Genomic DNA, 25227 nt, shown 5'->3' with positions numbered 1-25227 from the left:
TTAATGCATCAAAGGCAGTAAAAGGTTAAACGACTTTTTTTCTCCGTTTTCAAGAGTACGTGGTGCTCAAGGATCAGAGTCCAACTTGCACCACCTGTCTCGTAAATTCACAATGGCGCATAATCTTTGGAATCGTTTATAGCTGATGTTTATTATGTGATTGGATAGCATTTCTTAAGGTAGCTTTGAATAATTAATTAATTTATTTATTTTTTTCATTCTATTTTGTTTTATTTTTAAAAAGTAAAGTCGTAGATTTGCACAAATAGAAGTTTGGTTGCCTCTCAGATGGGTTAACAAGCACGATGGATTCAACTGTTCACATAAACATTACCAACATCAATTTATGCAGAAACAAAACACTGGAAGAATGTGCAGATATAATTATTTCTATCTGCAACAATTTCACATATTTTCAAACCAATGACTCGTTTTTCCAAATATGTAATGGAGACTATATGCTTCCAGAACACGATCAACTAAAATGCTATACACCTCTTATTGTGATAGCTTCCATCGCATTGATATTAAACATTGGTGAACTGACTTGGTTAAAATGTCGAACCAGAAAATGCAAAATGTCTGAATATTTGATCTTAAGCTTATGTTTTACGGATACGCTTTATAGTTTGTTGATCATCGTTACAGTTATTGTAGATCTGCACGCAAGCGAGAAATATAGTATGGTCATAACTATGGTAGCTGAGCAATTGCAACGATTTTCAATTTTTAGCTCAATCTTTCACGTGGTTGGCATCTCGCTAGAAAGAGTTTTTTCTGTCAGTTATTTAATGGAGTGCAAAGTATTCATGGAAAACGGGAAAATGAAAATATATCTATGCATTTTGTGGGTAATGGCAATTGTGCTCCAAGGATCGATTAGCATCTTCCAGTACCACAACGGGATCGAGTATGGTCTTTCCGAGGCGTTTTATGATAGTCATAAAGTCTCAGCAGCAATAATTTTCCTTGCTGGAATATTAATCTGTTTGCTAAATCTATTCCTTGTGTGGAAAGTGAGAAAGCATTCTTTATCACTGCGAAGAGGGTCCGTAAGCAAACCTAATTCGTTTGTCAGGAGACGGAGCAGACAAGAGATGATGGCTTTTTTTACGTGCCTGTTGGTGTCACTGGGTTTTATAGTGTTCAATATGCCATTAGCTGTGTCTATTGTTGCCTTTAGAAACCCCTCAGGAGAGCTGACCTGTGTTACACAGTATCTGTTGATGGGGAATTCCGTGTTTAATCCATTAATATATTTTGCTGGAAAGGCTGTTCGTTGCGGTGGAAACGTAAACGAGGCTCAAGAACAAATACATCTTCCACTGAGGCTGCTGGAACAATGACATTGGATAACGTTTCCATATTCCAGCTCAAAAAACGCAATATTTAGTAATAAAGTATAACAAAAACAATGGACATATTGTAGAAAGAAACGTGTCTGAAAAGAGAACGATTTTGGCGTAATTGTGTCAAGCCTTTCTTAATAGATCTTTTATTTTTATACCACGTAGTCATGCCTCACAAGAACTTTACCCTTCTGGAACTGTCATTCATTTAACATCCTACACCTGCAGCTCTAATCATGCTGTTTCACCTTCACTGAAACAGTAGGTGTAGGAATACACCTAGTCTTATCTTTTATTTTCTTTGTCAGTCTATCCTAATAAATATGGGTTAGAAGCAAGGAGACAGAAGATCCCTATTTATATGTTTCAACACAAAGCATACAATGTTATACAATGTTTTTTTAGACTTACGGGTTGTGTGGCCTCATGGCTTAGGCTTAAAAATATTTCGGTTTCCTGCTTAACATGTAAAAGGTTTCAAAAAACTTGAAAGTTCTATTGTTTTTCGACGAAAACCAAATTTCTGGCCACCTCCACGTTGGTGAAAACTTGAGCACGTGGCTTAACTCCATGTCACATGAACCTCTGTTGAAATATGACAAAGTTGAGTAATCACAAGCTATGTCTGCTAGATGACATGTCGCTATTTGACTTTTCATGTGACGCCCATTGACTTACTTCGAAGTCTAGAAGTTAATGCAGGCCTAAAGTTTTGTGAACATACCTCAAAACCAACAACTGAGGAGACAACAAGACAACGTTAGTCACTCGTAACAATTTTCCTCAGGCTTTTTTTTCAGAAACGTATATCATGACTATCTTAGAAGCAGGCGGAAATCTGCTAGTTACATTTTTTGAAGGTTACCATACCACGTGAAATATTTAAGTGGATATAACTCTTCACTGTTTCAGCTATTTACACGTTATTATTACACGCTGATTATTAACTGAGGGTAGAAAGTTTCGCGGCCAAAACGTATATCGATTTTCTCGCGAAAGTTCACTTGTCAGAAAATTCTAAATAAAAAAATGTTGACTCGCAAAAGTTTTTTTCTACCAGATTTTCTCTGTTGAATAAACAACCCAATCTTTAATCTCTCGCACACTAAAACGTGGTAAATTTTATAAAATCGCTTTCCCGATGTCAGAACAGACGCCCTGGGATCGAGGTTGCTGAACTTACTGTATGATAATAGCTATCGTAGCAAGTCAGTTTTTCCTTAAAAAACAAAACATTTTTCAAAAGCATTTTGTTTAGTAGGACAGACCTGGACCACAAAAGCACTAGATTCGGCTACCTAGTCACTTTTGGTTTTGTACCAGAAAGGGACAGGTCAACCTTGTCCACAGGGCTTCTTGCCTGTTAGCCGGTTAAAATGTTTTGCCGTTGTCGTTAATAGGTTAAAATGTTTTGTCATTGTCAGTATCTTTAACATAAAGAAAGAGTGTGCCAGTGTCATGACCTGAACAGAAATCTATCGTCTTCGAAGTTAACAAATAACAAAGTTTCGAAGGATCATATAGGACAATTGTTCGGTTGTTTCTTTGTTGGTTTTCTGTAACAACACCGAATCTTTACTGCTTTAAATTTCACGCAATTTAACATGTTAAACCTCTAACTTAGCATCATAATGATGTCTTGATTGCCTTATTTTAAGGTCTGATCAAAAATGCATCTGATTGATGCATCGAATGGGTTATGAATCTGAAAAATAAAACAATTAGTTGCACTGTTAGGACTCTTTTTGGCTTAAAACTCATTTTAGCCTCGTTCCCAGAAAAAAAATCTGTCAGAACGAGGATTTGAGCTGTGCTGTCTTTATCTATCTCCCCCTCTATTATCTCCTTAGGCGATTTTTTATTTTTTTTTATAACAAACTTTTTTATTTACATCATAAAAACAACAGTTAGCCTGTTTATATAGCGAAAGGCCGCCACTTCACAAGATTGTACATTCCTTGACAATAACAATATTTTATAGAGGACTGATTTAATAAAGCCTTAGGCGATATTAAAGATTCCGCCTTTGCTGACGGAAATCAAAAATATAAGTCCATCTTCTGCACAGCGAACCTCGTCCCCAGGAGCTTTTGCTTTTTTGACATCGAGACCGATAAGTAAGCGCTAGCGGCTTTGACATGGGCAACAAACCCTGGGGACGAGGATGCTCCCATCCCCTTTGCCATTAAAATATGGAGTGCTGTAATTACCACTATGTCTGTTTTTTGCCGCAACGGCGCAGAAAAATCGAAAGAAGGAAAGTAAGGGGTGATGAAAAAACGAAAGTAAACTCATATGTACAGGTTTGGTTAAGTTGTTTTCTGTTGTTAGCTTTAGCTAGCTAAATGTTTTGTTTGCATATTTTTTAGGTAACTGCTAGCTAAGTTCTGCTTGATAAACTTTAGCTAGCTACTGCTCTGCTTTTTTTCCCTTTGTGTAGCTAGTTTTGATGTTTTGATGATGGATTCAGTTTCAGTGTTTGTTTCTACATTCCCAACAGCTAGCTAAAAGAAATTGCTTTGTGCAGGGCAGTAAAGCCTTTTTTAGACTTAGCCTGATGTAGTTAAATTAAGTATTAGCAAAGGGATTTGATTCACATAATTTGGGAGAATTTTCCAAATTGCTGAACTGTTCTAAAAACACTGACACTTTTTGAAGTTCTGTTTTAATGTTTTTGGTGTGCCATTTTAAACTTTCTCTCACAGGGCCCCTAAAAGCATGGCTCATTTGTAAACAGCTTATCTCTCTCACTGACACAATGTATAAAAAAATATTGGTGAATCTAAACCCAGGCATTTGTAAGGTCTAGCTACCAAGAAAAGCTGTACAAAGAAAAAATTAAGATAAAAGTGAATTTCAATGTCACTACAAATACTGTTAGCTAGAAACTTTTTATGTAGTTTGGATCAAATAACAGAACAATGGAAACTATTTCTACATTGGGGAATATTTTCAAGATCAAGTTTTCATCCTGAATGGGACATGTTCAAAATTATGAGGCAGTTTTTTTGGCCAATTGTGAACATTTAGGGTGTATGTTACATAATTATCATTATAAGTATCTTAGTCGATATTGTAACAATTTGGTCATGTCAAGAAAATATGGAAAACCAGTATTTCGCATTTGCACAGTGCTAACAGGGTTTCAACAATTTTTAATGGCAACCAATGAAATGATCAAAAAATCCGAAGCAAATTTGCCACATATACCATTTTAAGTTCTGACAAATGGTTTTCATGTGTTTGAAGTCTCTGATGAAGGGTCTCTGACTGGTGAAGGGTCTCTTTAAGAGACAAGAGAGGAGTTGAACATGCTCCACCATACCTTAGTTTAAAGGGCCGATTGTGGAAGTCCCATGAAACGCTACATAGTGATGGTGTCACTTTAAAAAACACCCAGTCCGGTCTGTGAACGGTTGGCGCTAGGAAGGGCATCCAGCTGTAAAACAATGCCAAAACTCTTTATTAATGGCCGTAAGAATAGTTGATCAGACAAACTGCGTAAACGGGGCTGGAACTCTAAGGAGTGAAGGTGACTCGCACGGTAGGACAGATGTCAGGTGTGAGCATCGTCAGATCGTTACCCAGCTATCACATCACAAGGTAGATACACTAGGTTGAGGATGGCTAGTGTAAATGTTGGTACTCTGAGAGGCAGAGCAGGTGAAGTAGTTGAAATGTTAGAACATAGATCTGTTGATATGTGTTGTGTTCAGGAAGTCAGGTGGAGAGGAGCTTCAGTGAGATTTGTGGAAGGTAGGAGAGGAGGGCAAGGTATAAGCTTTTTTGGATTGGTAATAGTGATGGATATGGAGGAGTTGGCATATTCGTTGCAGAGAAGTGGGTAGAAAAAGTAATAGATGTTATGCGTGTTAATAGTTGTTTTATAGTGATAAAGTTTTTGATAGGTAATAGGATTATCACTTTTCTGTCAGTTTATGCTCCACAGTGTGGACTCAGTTAGGAAGATAAAGATAACTTTTATGATGAGTTAATAGCAGTCACATCAAAGTTTGGAGACACTGAACTTGTCATGGTGGGCAGCGACTTTAATGGTCATGTTGGGAAGTCATCTGAAGGTTATAGAGGTGTGCATGGAGGCTATGGATTTGGGAGCAGAAATAAGGAAGGGGAGAGATTGCTTGAGTTTGGAATGGAAACGGACATGGTGGTTTGCAACACATCATTCAGTAAGAGACAGAGTAGGCTGATAACATATGAGTCAGGTGGTTGTAAGACACATATAGATTACTTCCTGGTTAGAAAGTCAGACAAGAAAGTGGTGAAGGACGTGAAAGTTATATCGGGGGAAGAGTGTGATTCCCAGCATAGGTTGCTGGTTTGTGATATTATCTTGAAGAGTGTTAAAGAAGCCAAGGGAAAGTACAGGCCCCGTCGAAAAGTGTGGAAGCTGAAGGAAGAGATTGTAGCAAGACAATTTAGTGCAAAAGTTTAGCAGTTAGCCCACAATAGTCAATGTGATAGTAACAATGTTGAAAGAACTTGGACTACTTTGAAGAATTGTCTTCTAGAAGCTTCTGATGATACCTGTGGGTGGACGAAAGGACCAGCTAGACATAGACAGACCTGGTGGTGGAATAATGAGGTTGACCAGTGTATAAAGGAAAAGAGGAAACTTTGGAAAGAGTGGAAGTCAGGTGTTAGTAAAAATATTTACTTAGAAGCTAAGCGTCGCGCTCGTACAGCAGTGTATAATGAAAAATCAGAAGCAGAGAGAAACAGATTTGCAGATGTGTTAAGAAGGGAAGACCAGCGCAATGAGGTATTCAAGATAGCAAAGAAAATGAAGAAGACTAATCAAGATGTTGTAGGTGAGAAGTGTATACGTAATGATGAAGTTGTTTTGACTAGCACAGAGGAGGAGAAAAGGGTAGCTTGGAAGAATCATTATTAGAGGTTGCTTAACACTGAGTTTGATTGGGACGAGGATAATTTGTCTGATGATGATGTTGTAGAAGGGCCAGCTATGCAGATCAAGACAGAGTGGGTAGTGGAGGCTATTAGGAAATTGAAGATTGGCAAGGCGGCAGGAGTATCAGGTATTGTTGCAGAGATGGTAAAAGCATCTGGATATATTGGAGTTGAGCTTATTACAAGTCTTGCTAACCAGAATATAAAGGATGGTGCTATTCCGAGTGAGTGGCAGTCGAGTGTAATAGTGAATTGTTTCAAGGGCAAGGGTGATGCATTAGAAAGGGGTAACTATAGAGGTTTGAAGTTGGTTGATCAAGTAATGAAAGTTACTGAAAGAGTGATTGATAAGTTACTTAGAGAAAGGATTGATATAGATAAGATGCAATTTGGTTTTGTTCCAGGGCGTGGCACTACAGATGCAATATTTTTACTCAGACAGCTTCAGGAAAAGTATTTAGGAAAGAGAAAGAATCTCTATTTTGCCTTTGTAGATTTAGAGAAAGCTTTTGATAGAGTGCCACGTAAAGTTATTTGGTGGGCTATGAGAAAATTAGGTGTGGATGAGTGGCTAGTTACGATGGTACAGTCTATGTACAGCAATGCTAGAAGTCGTGTCAGGATTAACGATTCACTTAGTGATGAATTTAGTGTAAATGTTGGTGTACATCAGGGTTCTGTACTTAGTCCTTTGTTGTTTATTCTAGTCTTAGAAGCGCTGTCGATGGAGTTCAGAACAGGTTGTCCATGGGAGTTATTGTATGCAGATGATTTGGTTCTCATAGCAGAGTCGATGGAAGAATTAGTTGAAAAGTTTGAGAAGTGGAAAAAAGGACTAGCAGAGAAAGGGCTACAGGTAAACACAGCAAAGTCTAAAGTCATGATTAGTAGCATTGCAGCCAAGTGTGACCTTGTAGTTGGAAAGTGGCCTTGTGGAGTTTGCAGGAAAGGGGTTGGTAGTAACTCAAGTTTTTGTCAGACTTGCAAGCATTGGGTACATAAGAAGTGTAGTAGTATTAGTGGAAGGTTAAGAGCTGACATTCAGTTTGTATGCAAGCGTTGCAAAGGTGAGATTATAGAGAATGAAGTATTTCCAGCTTTAATGATGTACACCAGTGGCTCGTTAGAGATAGTTGAGAACTTCTGTTACTTAGGTGATATGTTGGGCAGTGAAGGGGGGGTTGGAAGAAGTGTTACTTGCAGGATAGGTTCTGCTTGGAAAAAGTTCAGAGAGTTACTTCCTTTGTTGACTAGCAGAGTCCTGTCAATTGAGGTAAAAAGTAGGTTGTATGAGGCCTGTGTAATAAGCGTTATGTTGTACTTTAGTGAGACATGGGCAGTGAAGCAGGAAGATCTTGATCGTTTAGAAAGGAATGATATGAAAATGGTTAGGTGGATGTGTAACGCCAGTCTTAGAGACAGAAAGAGTTCAGGTGAGCTAAGAAGCAGGCTAAGTCTCTGTAGAATTAAAGATGTTATCCAGATAAGAAGATTGAATTGGCTGGGGCACTTGGAAAGAATGGAGGAGGATAATTGGGTAAGAAAGTGTAGAGACTTGATAGTTCCTGGGGCAAAGCCCAGAGGCAGACCGAGAAAGACTTGGCAGGTGGTTATAAGGACAGACTTGATACAGAGGAAGTTGAGTTTAGATCTAACACAGTCTAGATCAGATTGGAAGAGGGTCATTAATATACCCCGTCTTACCCATGCTAGCATGGAAAACGGACGTTAAGCCGAGAATGATGATGATGATGTCATTACTGAAGTTGTAGTAGGTTCAGTTCTTCATTTTGTGGTACTACTGGAGGTAACTGCCCCGTCATGGAAAGTAATAATTAGAAACCTTTATCATCTATCTTTAGTAAAAATATATAGCATTCATTTTTTGTGTTCAGTCAAAACAACTTTCAAAAAAGGGAAATCTCCCAATCTAGAAATATTGTCAGGAAATAATTTCCTAGTAACCAAAAAATTTCTAGTTTCTGTAACTTGATCCAAACTGTTTTGTTTAAATGTTTTAATGCACCTACAATTAGTAATGGACTTTATATATACCTGTTACAATTAATTAGATGCTAAAGATACGTACAGACTAAGTAATCCAGTATACAGTCAATTAACTGGTATATATAATCCCTAACTTATATACTTTTTATATATTTATATATATGATTCTATATATTTCTCAAAGAAACTTTCGGTTTATATGCAAACCTTTATATGCATAAATTTAGGCCACATAAGAAATAAATCGGCTTCTATGTTAAGCAAAAAATGTAAAGTCAAGAGATTTTACCTGATATTTTTAATCCCTTTTAGGGGCTGTTTATATGAGCCCGGTTGGCCGTCTGGCCCGTTTACCAAGATCTCACGTGATGGTGGACACAAGCATAGAAGCGATAATAGGGTTAAAATAAACGTTATGTATCAGCAGATTCTGTAAGATAATTATTTTCATGGAAGATCATGAAAAAGGGGTCAATATCAAATTTGAACTCCCTGTTCAAATTTTAGGACGTATTATTACACAAGAGCCGCAATCTTGAATTTTCTGAATCACTGCATTGACGAAAAAAATGCACTTATTAATATCAGGTAAATAAACTGGTGCATATTTTATATGCAGAATATTTTTACTTGTAGAAAGAGTTCAAATATAAATATGGAAGAAGTAACAGACTTCTATAAAACTTATATTAAAGAAAATTATCCAACTATAGAACATTTTAAAGAAATAAATGTGGGTATTATTACACAAGATATGATGGAATATATAACCAAATATGCACTCATAAATAGAAAGTCAATTCAGACTTCAAATTGGCAGGAGATTATGACAGAAAAAGAGCATCAGGTATTTCTAAAATACAACCAACAGAAGATTCAACAAAAGATTGAGGATCTTCATATACCCACCCTTTATGGGTACTTTATTGAAGAGCCTCTTCATGAATTTACCCTCCTCAAAGAACTTAAAGAGACTTTAAGTCGCGACCTTTCCTACCTTTGTACTGAAAGTCTTAGTTTACTTCTTGATCCTAAAGGTGTACTGTATGGAAGAATAAAACCACATGGATTTACACTCCTTCACAAAGTTATACAAGGGCATGAAGAAAGGTTTCATCATAAAGTAAGCATTGGTTGTAGCTGCTCACTTGTAAAATTCTTAATTGATAATGGGGCTGATATTAACGCAAAAGATTACAGTGGTATAACTCCTTTTGATGCAGCAGCAGAAAACTTGTTGTTATCTTCTTTAGAAGTCATGCTTAAGACTGGAAAAATAGACCGTGAACAAATCAATTCAGCTTTGTTTTCTATTACAAGTAAAGTATCCGATATTAGTGCTGAAAAGTTTGAAAAATGTTTAAAGTTGTTACATGCGTATGGTGGCAAGTTAGATAGTCTCGATCTGTATGATAACTCGCTCTTGAATCACTATCTTTTTTTAAACAAGTGTGAAAAACGTGCCATACGTATAACAAAAATACTGGTTCAAAACTCTCCAAACTGGTTTCGAAAGAACAAATTTGGTCTTTCACCCTTGCATAGTTGTTGTGCTGTATTTCTGCATAGTGATATCTCTGATATCTTAAACTACCTTTGTAGTCTTAAGTCTATAAATGTAGACGAACGAGACAATTATTCAAGATCTCCTTTGATTTATGCAGTGATGCGAGGATTCAAGAAATGTTGTAATACACTTTTATCGCACGGGGCAGACATAAACTTAAAAGATAAACATGGTTTAACTAGCCTGCATTATGCGTCAATGCTGAATGATGCCAATGTTTTTGAATTACTTCTAAGCAACGACAAGGCAGATGTACATGCTGAAGATCGTTTTGGTGATATCCCGCTTGTTTATGCTGCTGCAACAGGCCAATCAAGTATTATTGATATGCTTTATCGACTTCATAATGTTAATAATGTTTTACATGACAGGTTACTGTCAGTAGCCGAGATTAACGATCATTCCAATTGTGTTATCGATTTGACGCAGATTATAGAGCAGAAAGCTAAAACAGGAGAAAAAAACCCCCAAAAGTTTGAGTTGGGAAAAAAGAGATATCACAATTGGTTAAAAGAAAAAAGAAAAGCTACTGCGGAGGAAGAGCAAATTGAAGGAAAAGTATTACCCTTAAGAAAGTTGTACGACCTAGAAAAACTGCGTAAAACGGAGAATGATGAAGTGAAATCTGAGGTAACAGTATTATTAACTAGAATTGCCGACATTGTGAGCACGAAAGATGAAAAACTTAGTTTTGTTCCACTTCTTTCTGGAAGTAATGCAGAGGGTACGAAAGTTGGAATAGTTGATGAAATTGACTTTTTGTGTAATATGGTGTTTTTGTCCTCCCGTTTACATATTACGTTATTAGAAAGCGATATCTTACCTGGATATGTCAACTTAAGGATTGACAATCCGCAGGAAGCTTACAGTATGTGTGTATTACAAGAAATAAAGCAAAATTTCTTTCTATCTGCCAATTACGTTGGCTCTCAGCTCTTTGATGCATTTTCTGCAGCCATATCAGATGTTGAAGTTTTTAGTGATCTTCATTTGACTTGGAATAATGATTTTTCTTCAAGTGAATTGATATCCACAATCCAACTTATATGGAATGGAAGGAATTATAAAAATCTGAAAATTTTAATTGATCTTGTTCCAACAATACCTATAACGGATCACGTGAGATTGTCTTCTACTTTCCAAACAATTAACAAGCACCTAGATATAGACGATGTTTTGCAACAAGTAGCAGTAGTAGCTAAACGATCTACTGATGGTTTTAATGAGAGAGCGGACGTCCTGTGGAGATACTCGTTTTCTAACTTAGAGACCAAAATATTACTAATGTTACCAGAGAATGCCCGAGCTGGTTACAAACTTGTTAAGTTCATTCGTGAAAAAAGAATTTGTCCCTTAATTGCAATGCCGAAGTATTACATTTCCAGCTACTTACTAAAAACATGTCTGTTACATGAAGTGGTTAACGAAATAAAAATAGGAGGTGTAACTTCCTTGGAAAAATTTGATGATAAATCTTGGGGTTCAAAAATTCTAAGCAGATTGCAATTCTTCATGGAAACAAGAGGCAATGTGCCTCATTTCTTTCATGAAGACGTCAACTTGAAAACTTCTGACAAAGAAGCTGTATTGGCTTATTGTGAAATTGGAAAGGGGTGGTTAAAACATCCATGGAATTATTGTTTTTAGTATATCAGGATTATACTACTCCAAAAAACACTAAAATGTATTAAAACTTATTATATTCACGTATTTTCTGATTCTAGTTTTACCGTAGTGTTAAAACTTAGTTTTTACCTTGCGTTTTAAGATTTTTATGGATGTTTGCAACGTTTTTAGTCGTAAATCAAGAAGTATCGCGAAGCAAAGAATTCGAAAAGTGGTGGGGATGAACTTGCTTAATTACATGAGGTTTTCTAAATGAACGTTTAAAAAAAGGCTCGAGTATAGTATACTTGTGATATTTACTATAAATTATATCTTATGCATAAATTATTTGAGGTTTTTGCGGATAAGTACTCCTCAAAATGCTTCATTATGCAGAATAGAGTAACTTTAATAAAGGAGAAATTGTTGCGGATATAAACGATTTTAAATTTTTGCGGAACCTTTTTACGGACTTGGGCGAGAAATCCACAAAAAAATATTCTGCAAATAATTTGTATCCGTCGGGTATTTTTAAAATCTTTTTTATTTTTTGATGAATTAATTCTTAACATTATATCATGCTTACATGCTTAAATTGTTTATAGAAAAATATTTATTGTATGGATAAACCTAATAAAATTAGGCCAACACTTCATGTGCTTTATGGTCTGTCTCTCTTAATGCAGTAAGGTTGTTATTGCTATCAACTAGTGTCTCGTTAGGCATGCTTTACCAGCGTTGCTGAAGGTGATTTTGAAACTGACATTACAGTATTTTTTAAGGATATTTTTCAGTGTTCGGTTACATCAGCTTATACATTCATACCTTCTCCTTTCTGACGTTTGGATATTACATAAGGAACGAAAATTGGATTTTTTTTGTCCGGAAATTTTGCCGTCGGGAATTTGTGCAAAAATTTTGGTTTTTCTAATTTTATAACCTATACACGCTAATTGGGTTATTGGACTACACGACCACTTACAGAATAATCCAGCTGGTTTTGACGAAGCTGGCATCTCAATACCTTTTCATATGGTTGTTTAAATTGAATCAAACTTGGCACACTTATAGTACATCATAAAAGGAACATAATGGCGGTAATAAATTTTTGCTTGCGTCAGCAAATTTCCTGTGACGTTATCAGAAGCTTAAAATTTGTTAAAAATGCCACTATCTGCTTAAAATTTAATTATTTTTGTCCTAGAGCCGATTTTTATAACTTCTGTTTGAAGTTTCTGAAAGCTAAATAAAAGTAATTTAACATATCTTCCGGTTTTTACATGGATCGAATAAAAAATTGCCCGAAAATCCGGTTTTTTCCGATTTTCGGGTAAAACCTGACAAAATCGTGAAATCGGATTAGTCACGTGTCCAAATTATGCAAAGCGATTCTTGTTCATAAAACAAAGTAGTGTTCCGTGTTTCAAGTTCTAAGGATAATCCCAAGAGGAGTTATTCTATTTTTCCCATTATAAGGATTTCATAGAGATTTTTAGGGGTAGTTTCGAGTAATGGCCAATATCAAAGTCTCTGAAGTGGATGGGACCTAAAAATCTAGAATGCAGGTGTCTAATAGATAAATATTGAAAATCAGTAAGTATCATAGCCATATAACACAGCAATAAAGAGTTATTAAAAAAAACGCTCAGGGGGGATTCCGCCCCCCACGGTCCGAATAGGGTTAATTGCTAAAAGCGATTATTTTTATTTGCGGCTTATAACATGCGAAACACACTTGTTATTACCTTTTATTATTCCCCTATTGCATTCGCTTTGATGTAAAATTATTTGCGCCTTTCCATACAACGAAAATAACCAAAATTCTTATAACGAGAAGAACAGTCCCTTATCCGTACTAATGTTCCACATTCGTGCAAAATTAAGCGCAAAATTTTTTTACGCGAAAATTAATACGCGTGAAAATATTCTATTTCATTAGATAAAACTGATTCTTGTCTAAGGCCTTAAATATACTACTTTTTTCTTGTTGTGGAGAAATTAACGCTCGTGCCAATATCAATACGTGCGGAATACGCCCTTATCAAATGGATGAGTTTTTCTAGCAATGTGATTGGCAAATCTACACGAAATAAATGATATTCTATGCATAAAAAGAGAGTAATTTTTTAATTTTACAGTGCAAAAATCTGGTATTTCTTATCCGATTGGCTGAAACAGCGTGCAATAAGCCTTAATTTTTTTTTTGATCGGAAGTTATTATTTTCTAAACGCGAAAATTAGTACGAATACACGGTATTTTTCAACTTTTATTATAATAAAATGAATAATAAAAATTATAATAAAACAAACACAATGAATATAAAAATTAATTTGCTGTTTGTTGGCCATCTTATTTCCCGCCATTGCAATCACGGAATTTGGTACAGTTGACTCTCTTTAATTCGAATCTCTATAATTCGGATATTTCTATAATTCGAACAAGTGCTCAGTCACCGTCAATATTCCTTAAGAAACTCAACTTTCTATAATTCAAACAGTTTTTCAGTCCCTTCAGCATGATTCTCTCCCTAATTCGAATTTATTTATAAATTTATAAATATTCAAGAGTTTTTCAAATAGAGTTTTTTCTTTGTAAACTATGAAAATAAAGATTGAATGAAACTTCAGTTATGATTTCTTGATCTTAAAATTAACGCAATTTTTCTCTGTAATTCGAATTTTTACTCTCTGAAGCTGAAAGTTCGAATTACAGAGACTTTCTATAATTTGAATCTCTCTATAATTCGAACAAAAATTTTCCCCCGTTGGAATTCGAATTAGGGATAGTCAACTGTATTTCTTTCGTGAATTTTTTTTCCACTCTTAAGTTGGTTTTTTCACGGTCATGTAGTTAATCTTATATACACCACTTCATGTGTCAGTAACAAGCAAGTTAGATGTGTTTGTTTTTGAAAAAGTAGCTAACAGCAGTAACATGTTACGTTTGCTAATCGATCATTTATAAATTTAAATTTGCATGGGTTGGGAAAAACATTTGTCTAAAGAAAAAATATTATACACAATTCAATGTTAATTAATTTTGTTCCCTCAAAGTATTATAAGCATAGACAATTAATATTATAACTAATACCGTTGTCTATTTTGTTTTTAATTATTCGTGCCTTTATTACGAAATTAACAATTTAAGCCAAACTAAGAGATAGGCGATTCTGAAAACGAGAATCACTAAAAGTTATAAATGGATTGTATGTCAAAATGTGTACTTGCATTATCAAAGCATAACATTGAAACTTCTTGCCGAAATTTTGCGTCCTAATCTTTAATTTGGTGAAATTTCGCAAAATTCGTAAAATTTTCTGCTCGCGAAAGTTACATGCACCAAAAGTATTCAGCGCAACATAATTTTAAATCTCATCCCATTCCTTCTCCTTTTAAAAAATGAAATGATCCCCAGTCTCCATCCGGTCTGCCAGGCTTAACGAACCAAACCTTCATCTTTCGTTTAAGGTGCTGCAAAATAAGTACGAAGTAAACAGAGAAATAGTCTGTTGTGTGCATGATATTAGACGTCTTGTGTTTGTAGATTATGTTATCTCCTCTAAAAGGAAACATCCTGTGATAATCATCCATGCCAAAGATTATCGCTGACGGCTATTTTTTTTCACTTCAAGTTGCATTTTTTAAGATTGTATTTTCTAAGAAATGAGTCCAGGTCAAATTGGCTTAAAGGGGTTGGAAAAATAGCCTATTGCCAATTCAGTAGGATAGGGTACCTTTAATCATGTTACAAGGTACAACACCGTATATCTATGTCCAAAATATTACATGCACAAATCCCTTCGACAAATGGAAAAGCGATAACTAACAACAACAAAAAGTTTGACAAAGATAACAAAACAATACAGGATACAGCACCGACGACAGCAACGAGGTGTCAATGACGACGAAAAACAGGACATTGACTATTGGCTCAATGTTGATTTACTAAGCTTGACCCTACTGTTGTAGTTCTGTTCGTAAATGACTTTTGTCTCACAAGACGGAACATAAACACTAACGACATGTTGACGTCTAAAAGATTATGAAACAATTACCAGTAACCACTAAAGTAATTGTTGTTTTTATTTTTAATAAATAAAACAATACACATGAAAGTGACAAATTAGAGTAATGAAGAAAACAATTTAATAAAATGATTCAAAAGTTAAAACGATTTTTTCATTTACTGAAGAAAGTAGATCGTAGTAGTTGCTGATTCGGTAAAAATGGTCGAGCGATATTGGGCTATTGTGTTGAAGAATAATTTAACGCACATTATATGCCGTAACAAGACATTATTAGACTGTAAAAACGAGTATCACACAATCCCAAAAGAGCTTCTTGACCCTTATGAGAAAGATGTATTAGATTTTCCATTTCTAGCAGACAAATGGCCGGTTCTTATGCTCAGCATCATCGCCCTTTTCTGCAATGTAAGTGAACTTGTATGTTTGAAGTTGCGAAAGTTAAAAAACACCAAATCAGAATATTTCATAATAAGTTTATGTTTTCTTGACTTAGCTTACAGTTTACTTACTATTACAGCCATAACTGTAAAATTAATAGAAGAAAAAGCAAGAATTTATGAATCAGAGGAGATTATTATCATAACGAAGCAGTTTCAATGGTTTTCAATTTTTGGGTCGATTTTCCATGTGCTGGCTATCTCATTGGAAAGAGTATTTGCTGTAACGTACTTAATGGAATATAGAGTGTTAATGGAAAAAGCAAATATGTTGGTATGTGTTCTAACGTTGTGGATACTAACCCTGGTTTTACAAGGGTCCATAAGCATTTTTCAATATCACAAAGGAATCGAATATGGGTTAGAAAAAGCTTCGAGAACAGCTGATCAGGCCACCGGGGGAATTATATTTTTTGTTGGATTCCTAATATGTATTTTAAACATTACCATGGTGTATAAAATACTAAAACAAGCAATTCTCTTGAGAGGTTTTTCTGAAAGAAAGAATCGCAGAGCTTCAATTGCTAGCAGAAAAAGAAGTGGAGTCGAAACATTAGCTTTCATCACATGTTGTTTGGTTTCTTTTGGATTTTTGATATTTAACTTTCCTTACGCCGCAATGTTAATATTTTTCAAGGAAGCCAGTTTAAAGTTTGAAATAACAGCAGAATGTTTACTGATTACAAATTCAATATTTAATCCAATAATTTATTTTTGGAGGGGATACTGGTTGCGAACCAACAGACGAAAAAGCGTTAAAAGAAGTTTGAGTTACTCCCAGTCAACGGAAGCCATATTTCATTTGAACAATACGCCATTTAATTACCGAAGATCTCAAGAAACAATTACATTGGCTTCTACAAATAATAACTCCACTTTGTAAAGGAAGTCTGCACAGGAAAGCGCTAATTCTTTAGCAATTTTCCCTACATTACTTCGTGGTTTGATCGTGTCAACTTCACACAGAAGCACTGCGATGGAAAACACTTAGATGTGGAGAAGAGCTAGTAAATTTAAGCTCTCTTGGTTTATTAAATTAATTCTGATAAGAAAAAATGCTAAAAAAAGTAATTGAAAAAACGAGTTTTTTCGTTGTTTAAGAAGCATGACCTGCTAGTAAAGTATGCATGACAAGAAAAACTCGGATGATTTTTTTTATCGGAAGTCACAATGTTTTATCCAGATCGCAAAACATTCTTCTAACGAACAATTTAAATGTAAATTTTTTAAGAGACATTTCTTACAAATTCTCTTAGACATTGTAATTATTTTTTCATTGTGTACAAATCAAACTTATTTGTTTTTCTTGCTTTTCTAAAAAGAACAACGAATCCATTTATGTTTTTTAACTTAAGTTATGTCGGCTGTTTGACTGTTAGAAAGGAACGACTGCCACAAAGTAGGACGTGTTGATAATTTTTTTTCCCTAAGAACCTTTCTTTGCGGCGTTGCAACAACTTTGTGAGCTGCGGGACACGTTGGAACGTTCAATTATGCATGAAACGAGACATAACGCATTGCGTTCGTCTGAAAAAAGTCCCTTGGTCGCCTGTAGCGTCCATCAACATACAAGCGCGAAACAAGAGGGTTCTAACCGTAAAAAAAAATAGTTTAATATTAGCTAAATTAACATTGCACCGTCCAGCAGTGATTTCCCGAGTTGTGGTGAAAAAATAGTAAAAAAGGTAGGCTTGTTTCTTTGTAAATAAACACAATTACTCCCGTATTAACTGACTGGTTTTGATTTTTTGAATATACGTAAGTTACATAAGTACTAACTGTAGCTAGCCTAGCTAGCTTTAGCAGAATGCTGCCTTGAAATCTACGTTCCTAGCTAAAATCTTAAAATTGGTTTGTTTACGATTTATACATGGTGTAGCTAAGTGCTTTAAAGAAAATGGAAATTGAGAAAATTGAGATTGAGAACAGATTAAGTATGTAAAACCAATCCGTCCTCGTGGCCTCGTGGTTGCGATATTCTGGTGATATCGTGGACGCCCCGGCATAAAATGAAACGCCAGGTTGTGTAAACACGTGAAACGAATGAGGTTTCTGATTGGTTAATGAAGTTAAAGTCCAGCGCAAAAGGAGTGACAAGCTTATTACTCCGAATTTGTTGTCCGGAATAATGGTCAGGATTAGTGGTCGGGGTCGCTAGGTCGAAAATGCCTTTTTTTTGCAGTGGCGAAGATTGTGGTAAAAAAGGACGTGACTTTAAAAAGATGTATAAAAAGGTTGGTAGGACGATAAAAAGGTTACGAATAAAAAATATTATGGTTTTCTCAGCACTGTGGATGTTCGTGGATTGTAAAATTTTTCGTGCACGACCGTCGCTTGACTGAAGCCTCTCTCGTTGAGTACACATCAAGTTGAGGTTAGTCATTCTGCTGTATGTCATCACAGATACAATCATAGTCTGGTAAATGTGAGTAATGGTGGAATTTTAGGTAATAGACGTAATCGGGATGTCGTTTTTTTGTATGACAAGTTAAAATCGTCATTGAGGTCAAGCAACGTATTCAATTCGGTTCCAAGCTTATAATGAGTGACTTTATTGACAATTTAATTACGGTATTTGATGCACAAAGGTTTCGTTAATTTCTTAAGCCATTAAGGTATACCAAACAACCAGTTTTCCCTTTTCTTATGCTAAGGATAAGCTTGTTATTATTATTATTATATTTCATCCATGTCATGATTAAGTTCTGTTTCAGTAACATCGAATGTTTTTCCTCCACAGAACGAGACAGTATCATCGGCGTATTTGATGATTTTAGAACGTTTTTTAAGTTGTCAGGAAGATAAAATACAACAAAAACAACAGCCGACCTAAAATGGTACCCTGGGTTACACCAAAAGTGAGGTACTTCTGTCCCGAAAGTATATTATTAGAAACAACATATTGTTCACGTCCAAACAAGTAGTCAGTGAACCATAAAAGATCATTTTCCCATATGCTATAAGCAGTAAGCTTTGGCAACAGCTTGCTTTGGATGCTTTGTTTAAATTTATGCAATCCGCTCCGGCAAATTCTCCTTTGTCTACATGATGCCTTATACTATCAGTGAAATATCTTTCACTGATAGTATAAGATTGGTTGCCAGATTGTTGATCTTTTCGCTCTAAAACCATATTGATTAAACTAGGTATTTGGTCGATACCAACTGCCATTTTGCGTTTCAAAGATTTCATAATTTTAATTACAGTGTCGACGGATATTATTATTATTATTATTGGAATTATTTACCCAGGATGACCTCCTAAGTTCCTATTGGTGCTGCTATCAACAAGGGTCTTGCGAAGGGGGTCCTAGCGCATTTAAATCCTATTCTCATGCTGGGCGCTAAGCAGAAAGAATAGATGCACACCTTTATAGTCTCTGGCATGACTCGGCCGGGGTTTGAACTCAAGACCTATCGCACTGGAAGCTAACGCCCTACCACAAGGCTACCAGTCGGTTGTAGCTTGAAACATTTAGTGGTGCGACTTTTAATTGTAAAGTGACATTGCCAGGCAAAGTTACGTAGCAGCATTGATTAACGTTTTAGCTTCTTCACAGCGGATGAAAAAAACTGAAAAAAAACACTCGAGATTTGCTCAGGTTCAGGTGTTGAGCCATTTTCAGTTTTAAAGGAAGTAGAAATGTGTTTCTTTGCTTTACTTGGATATTTTTTTTTTGTAGACCAAAAGTTATGTGGATCTTTTTCGTCTTATTTCATTTAGTTTTGATGGTAGTCAGCTTTTCTGACAACGTTATTCACTTGGTTACGCATTTTAATAAAGTCACGTTTATCATCTTTGGATCTAATTTTCCTCGATTTCCGATACAGTTGATCTCTTTTGTCCATTTTACGTCTGATGATGGAAGTTAACGAAGGGCTGGCTTCCCTTGTACTTTCTTGGTTGTATTAGAATCATTGGATCAATAGATGTTCGCATAAAATTTTTTATGATTTTCCATGCTTCGTTAGCGCTTGTTGAATTATAAACTTCACTTCAATCACATGCTTCTAAGTTGCTGCAGAGTTTATCACGGTCATAATTCCTCATATTTCTGCGTTTTATCGTTTTGTGTTTATACTTGATATGATTAATTTTTAGGGTGCAGCCAACCATATCATGATCACTGTATGTTGTAGGTATTACTGTTAACTCTCTAATAGATGATGGATTGTTTAATGCTATTTTGTCAATTAATATCTCGGATTGATGGTAGCGCTTTATATGAGTTGTTTGAGACCAAAGATTTTGTAACGTAGCCCTCATGTCGTCACGATTGCCACCTCTCAGATAATTAACATTGACATCTGCCATAACTATCAACTGCAGTGTTTGATTGGTGGATGACCAAATGTGATAGTGACCATTTTGAAGGTTTGTGAGTCGTTTTTGACCATTTTGTTATATAAAAGCATTGTATTGTGCATTTTACATGTTTTTGCATGTTATGATATAGATATTGTCTCATTTTCTAGCTACGTATAAATCTTAAACAGACGAATTTTAAGATTTTGGCTACAAAAGTAAATTTTAAGGGGGCATGGCTACGTCCAGTCCTGGCAAGCAAGCTAGCTTAATTTATTGCTAATCTTTTAAAGTTTTTGTTGAGTTAGGTATAACAGCTTCTTACCCTTACCAAAATTATTTATTTTATGTTTAAGTTTGTGGCTATCTAGCTATTTAGCTGTTTATTTATATCTGGCTTTGAAGAAAAAGTAGCCAAATACAGTTTAGCTGCACCAAAATTCTTAATAATTTTAATGATAAAAGCAGTAAGGTAGATCCATCTTTTATTAATGTCACAAAAACACTTATTGTATGAATAAAATTGCTGAGTTATGGTTTTATCTGGATATGGTAACAGTGTGTTTTTCCTGTATTTTTTATTTAAACTGAAGTTGCAATAAAGTTTTTTTGAAAAAGTGTATTACGCCTTTCGAACTTGAACGGCAAAATGACAATGTTGCACGATTGCTGAGTGATTGTTTTAGTTGTACACTGTATGTTTATTCAACCTGTGAAAGTTCCATAAGGTGAGCACCAACAACACCCTTCTTTCTCACACACCCTTCCATTTTTTAATCGTACGAGTTCATACTGTGTGTTGTAACCTTTCCTAAACACTTAAAAACAGGGATTAAGCTTATCAGACAAAAAAGCATATACTTGGCATAGGACTAATCTTTGAAAAACTTTTAAAAGTTTAAATAACAAACTCCCAGTATAGTTTTGTTTATTTTGGGTAAATGGATGAAATAAATATTTGTTCGCTGATAAAAGAGGAAAAGGGATTAAAAAACGGCATAATCATCTGTCAATTAGCTAATAAAGATATTTCACTAAAATGTTGCATGTTGTTATGTAAACTTTGATAACGTAATCAGCGAAATCATAAAATTTCTCTAAATTTGATAATAATTATTGTGCCATGGAATCCTTGGTTATCTCGACAATGGAAATCCACTAGATAAACAAAACACCCGTTAAAAAAAATAGAAATTGTAAATCCATAAACTGGAATTCCATCTTGGTTTTGTTGACACAATTAGAGTTTTGCAATCAAGTCAGATTTACAATCAGTGCCGCTGTTAAAATTCGTTCAAAAGAATAGTGATGTCTTGTGACTCTACTTTTATGGGGCGAGGAAGCTCATGGCACAATAAAAAAGTGTAGTATTCTGAATTTTTTAAAATTAATCACCTTTAAAATATATTCTATATCATATTGATTCCAACGACTAACGCTTTTAAAAACTGAAAAACATGCACGAAAAAGAGCATTGAATACTCCTTGTGGGACCAAATTAAAGATCTCTTAGTAAAATAAACCTTGAAGGATTTTCAAAAACTTTAGGGGCCAGGATTTGATTCAACATCACCTGCACATAAGAGCAAAAAATACAAAAAAACATTTGTAGTTTCTACGGAAGACTTGACAAGATCGAACATATATTTCACCATAGCACGAAATATCAGAATTATTTACCTCAACACACGACCACGATCAGCTCAACAGCACACGATGCTTTGAAATGGCTGAGCTGAGAGAGCCAAAATGTTGATACAGCCAGATCGACTGCGTATTTCAATAAAATAGGGCGCACTGCGTTAGTATTAAAGTCATCCAATCAATTCATGTGATTAAACACAAGTAACAAACAGCCCGTCATTAACACTTGGTTGGACACATAGTACAGGTATACCATGTCGCACATCCGTATAGGCGTAATGCCCTTCCAAAAAAACTTTATCACAACTTTGGTTAAATAGAAACACAGGTAACAAGCCTGTTAATAAAACCGGGCTGAGCGCTTAGTACAGATAAACCATGTCGCATGGATTAATACCCTTTTCAAAAAACTATATTCTAATTTCGGTTTAAACAAAAACAAATAAAACAGCCCATTATTTCTCTATTTTTAAAATTTTTTCGACAGTTTTATTTTGTGAAAAAGTTTGTGTGAAATTCAAAAATAAAAAAAAACATACCCTGTATTACACTGTTAAAGCAAAAAACAATAGGGAACAATATTTTTCAGGAAAAATTCTTGTGAAAGTTTACAAATTAATCGTTACACCGGACTGAGCGTTAATACAGGTTGTATGTTGATTTGTAGAATAAGTTTTAATTACAATAATAAAACGTATTACTGATTAAGAATTTTGGAATAGCTAAAATGCATTTGGCTTCTTTTACTTTTCAGCCAGATACAAATTAGCAGCTAGCGCGCTAGATAGCCACCACAAACCCAAACATAAAAAAATAAATAATTTTAGTCAGGATAAAGAGTTGTTGTATCAAGCTGACTAAAAACTTTAAAATAATCATAACAAATTAAGCTAGCTAGAGCTGGACTTAAGCATACTCCTGCAAAATCTACGTTTGTAGTTTGTTTAAGGTTTATACATGGCTAAAAAACGTAAAATATTCTTATCTTAACATGCAAAACAAATAAAAAGCATAATTTTCAAAATGGCCATTAGTGCATTTGATCGTCCACTAGGTACACCGCCATCGCTAGAACTAACAAAACTCATCGCTTGTACTCACAAAAATAATACAAACGAAAAACCATGACAACTGCATGACAACGGCGTTAGTAACACCCAGCAGCAACTGGGCACCACAGTTAATGAACTAACCATATCCCCAGGGATTTTCTACGCTTATGCTAATCAGAACATCATAGGCGCAAAAAACCCTGGAGTGCAAGGTTGAAAATGAGCAGCATTTCTGAGGTTTTATAAATAAATTTTATCTGAAACAATTAATAATCAAAACTCGTCATTAGTTGACTTCACGCGAGCAATTATTACAAAGTCGGTTGAAATATATCGCATTTGTTATTTATAGCTTTAAAATTTCGTGGTGGTTAGCACTTTTTTAAACAGACAGACCATGTTTTTTAATAATATAGAGACTAGTCGTTAGCCATGCGATAACCACTTGCCTTTAAAGTTTCACGAGAATTCGCTCGTCGCAAGAAACTAGATAAAAATATATCGCATTTGCTATTTTATTGTTATATAGCACGAATTTTTTCATTCTCACGGCTAGTAATTTTACAGAGATATGGCTATTTTTAGAGGAAACATTATTAAACAATGGTTAAGTTAATCTTGTAATAAATTCTTAGCAACTAAGACTGAGATTACAAATATGAGGCTGAAATGAAAATAAGTTGGTTCTAGAAACACATGAAGTTACTGTGAAGAACATGGTAGAGGAAACTCAGTGTAACCATTCTTGGGCTCCTTGAAAACCAAAACTTACGAAAAAAGAAATTTCTTCGATGTTTTTTGGATCAATGTGTTTCGTTTTGAAGGAGGTCGGTGAGATCTTTTTTATGAAAAATTTGCTAATTTCGACAAAATAATAACAATAACTTATTTATATTATTTGGGTCACAAAGTGCCTTAAAATATTTAATTACAGGCAGGGTATTTTCCTTTCTTTGAATTATATTCTATGAAATGTATTGTCCTGCCAACGACATCACATTAAGAACACAAGCCTCTGGATTTTTCCGGAAAAGAAGAAAAAAATAAGGACAACCTAAGGCTCAATTCACAAATTGTTGAAAATTCTGTTACATTATTTTTAACCAATTTTGTTTAAAAAGGTTCATGTTAAAAATGTTCCAATCATTTCTAGAAAATCTAATATCACTCATTCTTATAAAATGGTAGCTAGCTAGATATAAAGTACATGTAACTAGCTGGTTACCCAAACGATAAACAATAATAAAGTGTGTTGGTACATGTAGAATGGCTGTCCAGTAAAATTATTCGTTTCAGATAAATTAATGGTAGTTAAAGAAGCAACCATCTGAGAACCACCAGTTCGTCAGTCGCAAATTTAAAAAAATTAAAAGTGAAATTCTTCATATTTGCTTCTGATCAGTCTCATAAAACTTGACTCTTGTTATTTTTATTTAGTTATTAATTTTTATTGGTGTATATTATATTTTTTACAAAGATAATGTTACCACTAACCAACTTTTTTAACCAATATATTTGTGAAATGCGACATAAGCCATTTTTTATGCAACTATGCTATTCTTTTCTCGTTGCTTAGAAATAATCTGACTAAATGACTTTGCTGCAGAATACGTTTAGGCTGCTGGTTATTTCTAAGCACTTTTTTCAGTGGTTACTTTATAGTTCTCTCGTGACTAAAGCAAGGTGATGGTGCGCACTGCGTTTATCATTTCAGCCCGTACGTGTTTTTAATGACACAACAAGAAACCACATGATAAAAATAACCTTATTTAATTTACACGTGTTTTGGCAACCGCTTTGAAATTGAACTAACCGCACTAGTGAAATTACATGCAGAATAGTTCACTTTGTTTCCCAGCTGCTATTTTAAAATGCTTAACTATCTTCACATTCGAGTTAAAACATCTTCTAAAAATCTTTTCATCAAGCTTTTTAAAAGTTCTAAACTGTTTTTAAAGGACGTCTCGTATATGGGTGTGGTATACGCATGCATGGTGGTGAAGCGCGTTTTTGTTCATCGAAATTAAACCTAGAAGGGTAAGTATTACGTGCTTCTGTTCGCTTATATTGTAATTATGAAAGTCATATTAACAAGTATATACAAATAATATAGGTCAAAGTTAAAAAAGAAAGGAAAAATACACTTTAGAAATGCGTCGTGTAGTTTGGTAAATCAGATATAAGAACTGGATTAACGTATGGTTTCTGTTCTATTTTTCTCAGCGTTCGAGGTGTGCTTTGTGTGCTTAATACAGTCTCAAAAGCTTGTGAAGAATTTATGCATTTCTTGACACTTTTTCT

The 25227-nt window shown here is 34.9% G+C and overlaps 3 protein-coding genes across 3 annotated transcripts; all 3 read left to right on the top strand.

Annotated features, from left to right (window-relative positions):
* The first annotated feature begins 305 nt into the window (after positions 1-305).
* Positions 306-1346, top strand: LOC130646139 (uncharacterized). Its single transcript, XM_057452280.1, has one exon. The coding sequence runs from the start codon at positions 306-308 to the stop codon at positions 1344-1346; it is 1041 nt and encodes a 346-aa protein (XP_057308263.1).
* A 2228-nt stretch (positions 1347-3574) lies between these two features.
* LOC130646175 (uncharacterized) lies at positions 3575-13252 on the top strand. The gene is made up of 2 exons (XM_057452326.1): positions 3575-3652; positions 8601-13252. The coding sequence occupies exon 2, from the start codon at positions 8902-8904 to the stop codon at positions 11500-11502; it is 2601 nt and encodes an 866-aa protein (XP_057308309.1). The 5' UTR covers positions 3575-3652; positions 8601-8901; the 3' UTR covers positions 11503-13252.
* Positions 13253-15686: 2434 nt separating this feature from the next.
* LOC130646138 (galanin receptor type 1-like) lies at positions 15687-16808 on the top strand. Its single transcript, XM_057452279.1, has one exon. The coding sequence runs from the start codon at positions 15687-15689 to the stop codon at positions 16806-16808; it is 1122 nt and encodes a 373-aa protein (XP_057308262.1).
* Positions 16809-25227: the final 8419 nt, after the last annotated feature.

This window comes from Hydractinia symbiolongicarpus, chromosome 5, assembly GCF_029227915.1.
Source record: "Hydractinia symbiolongicarpus strain clone_291-10 chromosome 5, HSymV2.1, whole genome shotgun sequence".
In the NCBI taxonomy this organism is placed as follows: domain Eukaryota; kingdom Metazoa; phylum Cnidaria; class Hydrozoa; order Anthoathecata; family Hydractiniidae; genus Hydractinia; species Hydractinia symbiolongicarpus.
This window is presented reverse-complemented; position numbering and strand designations above follow the sequence as displayed.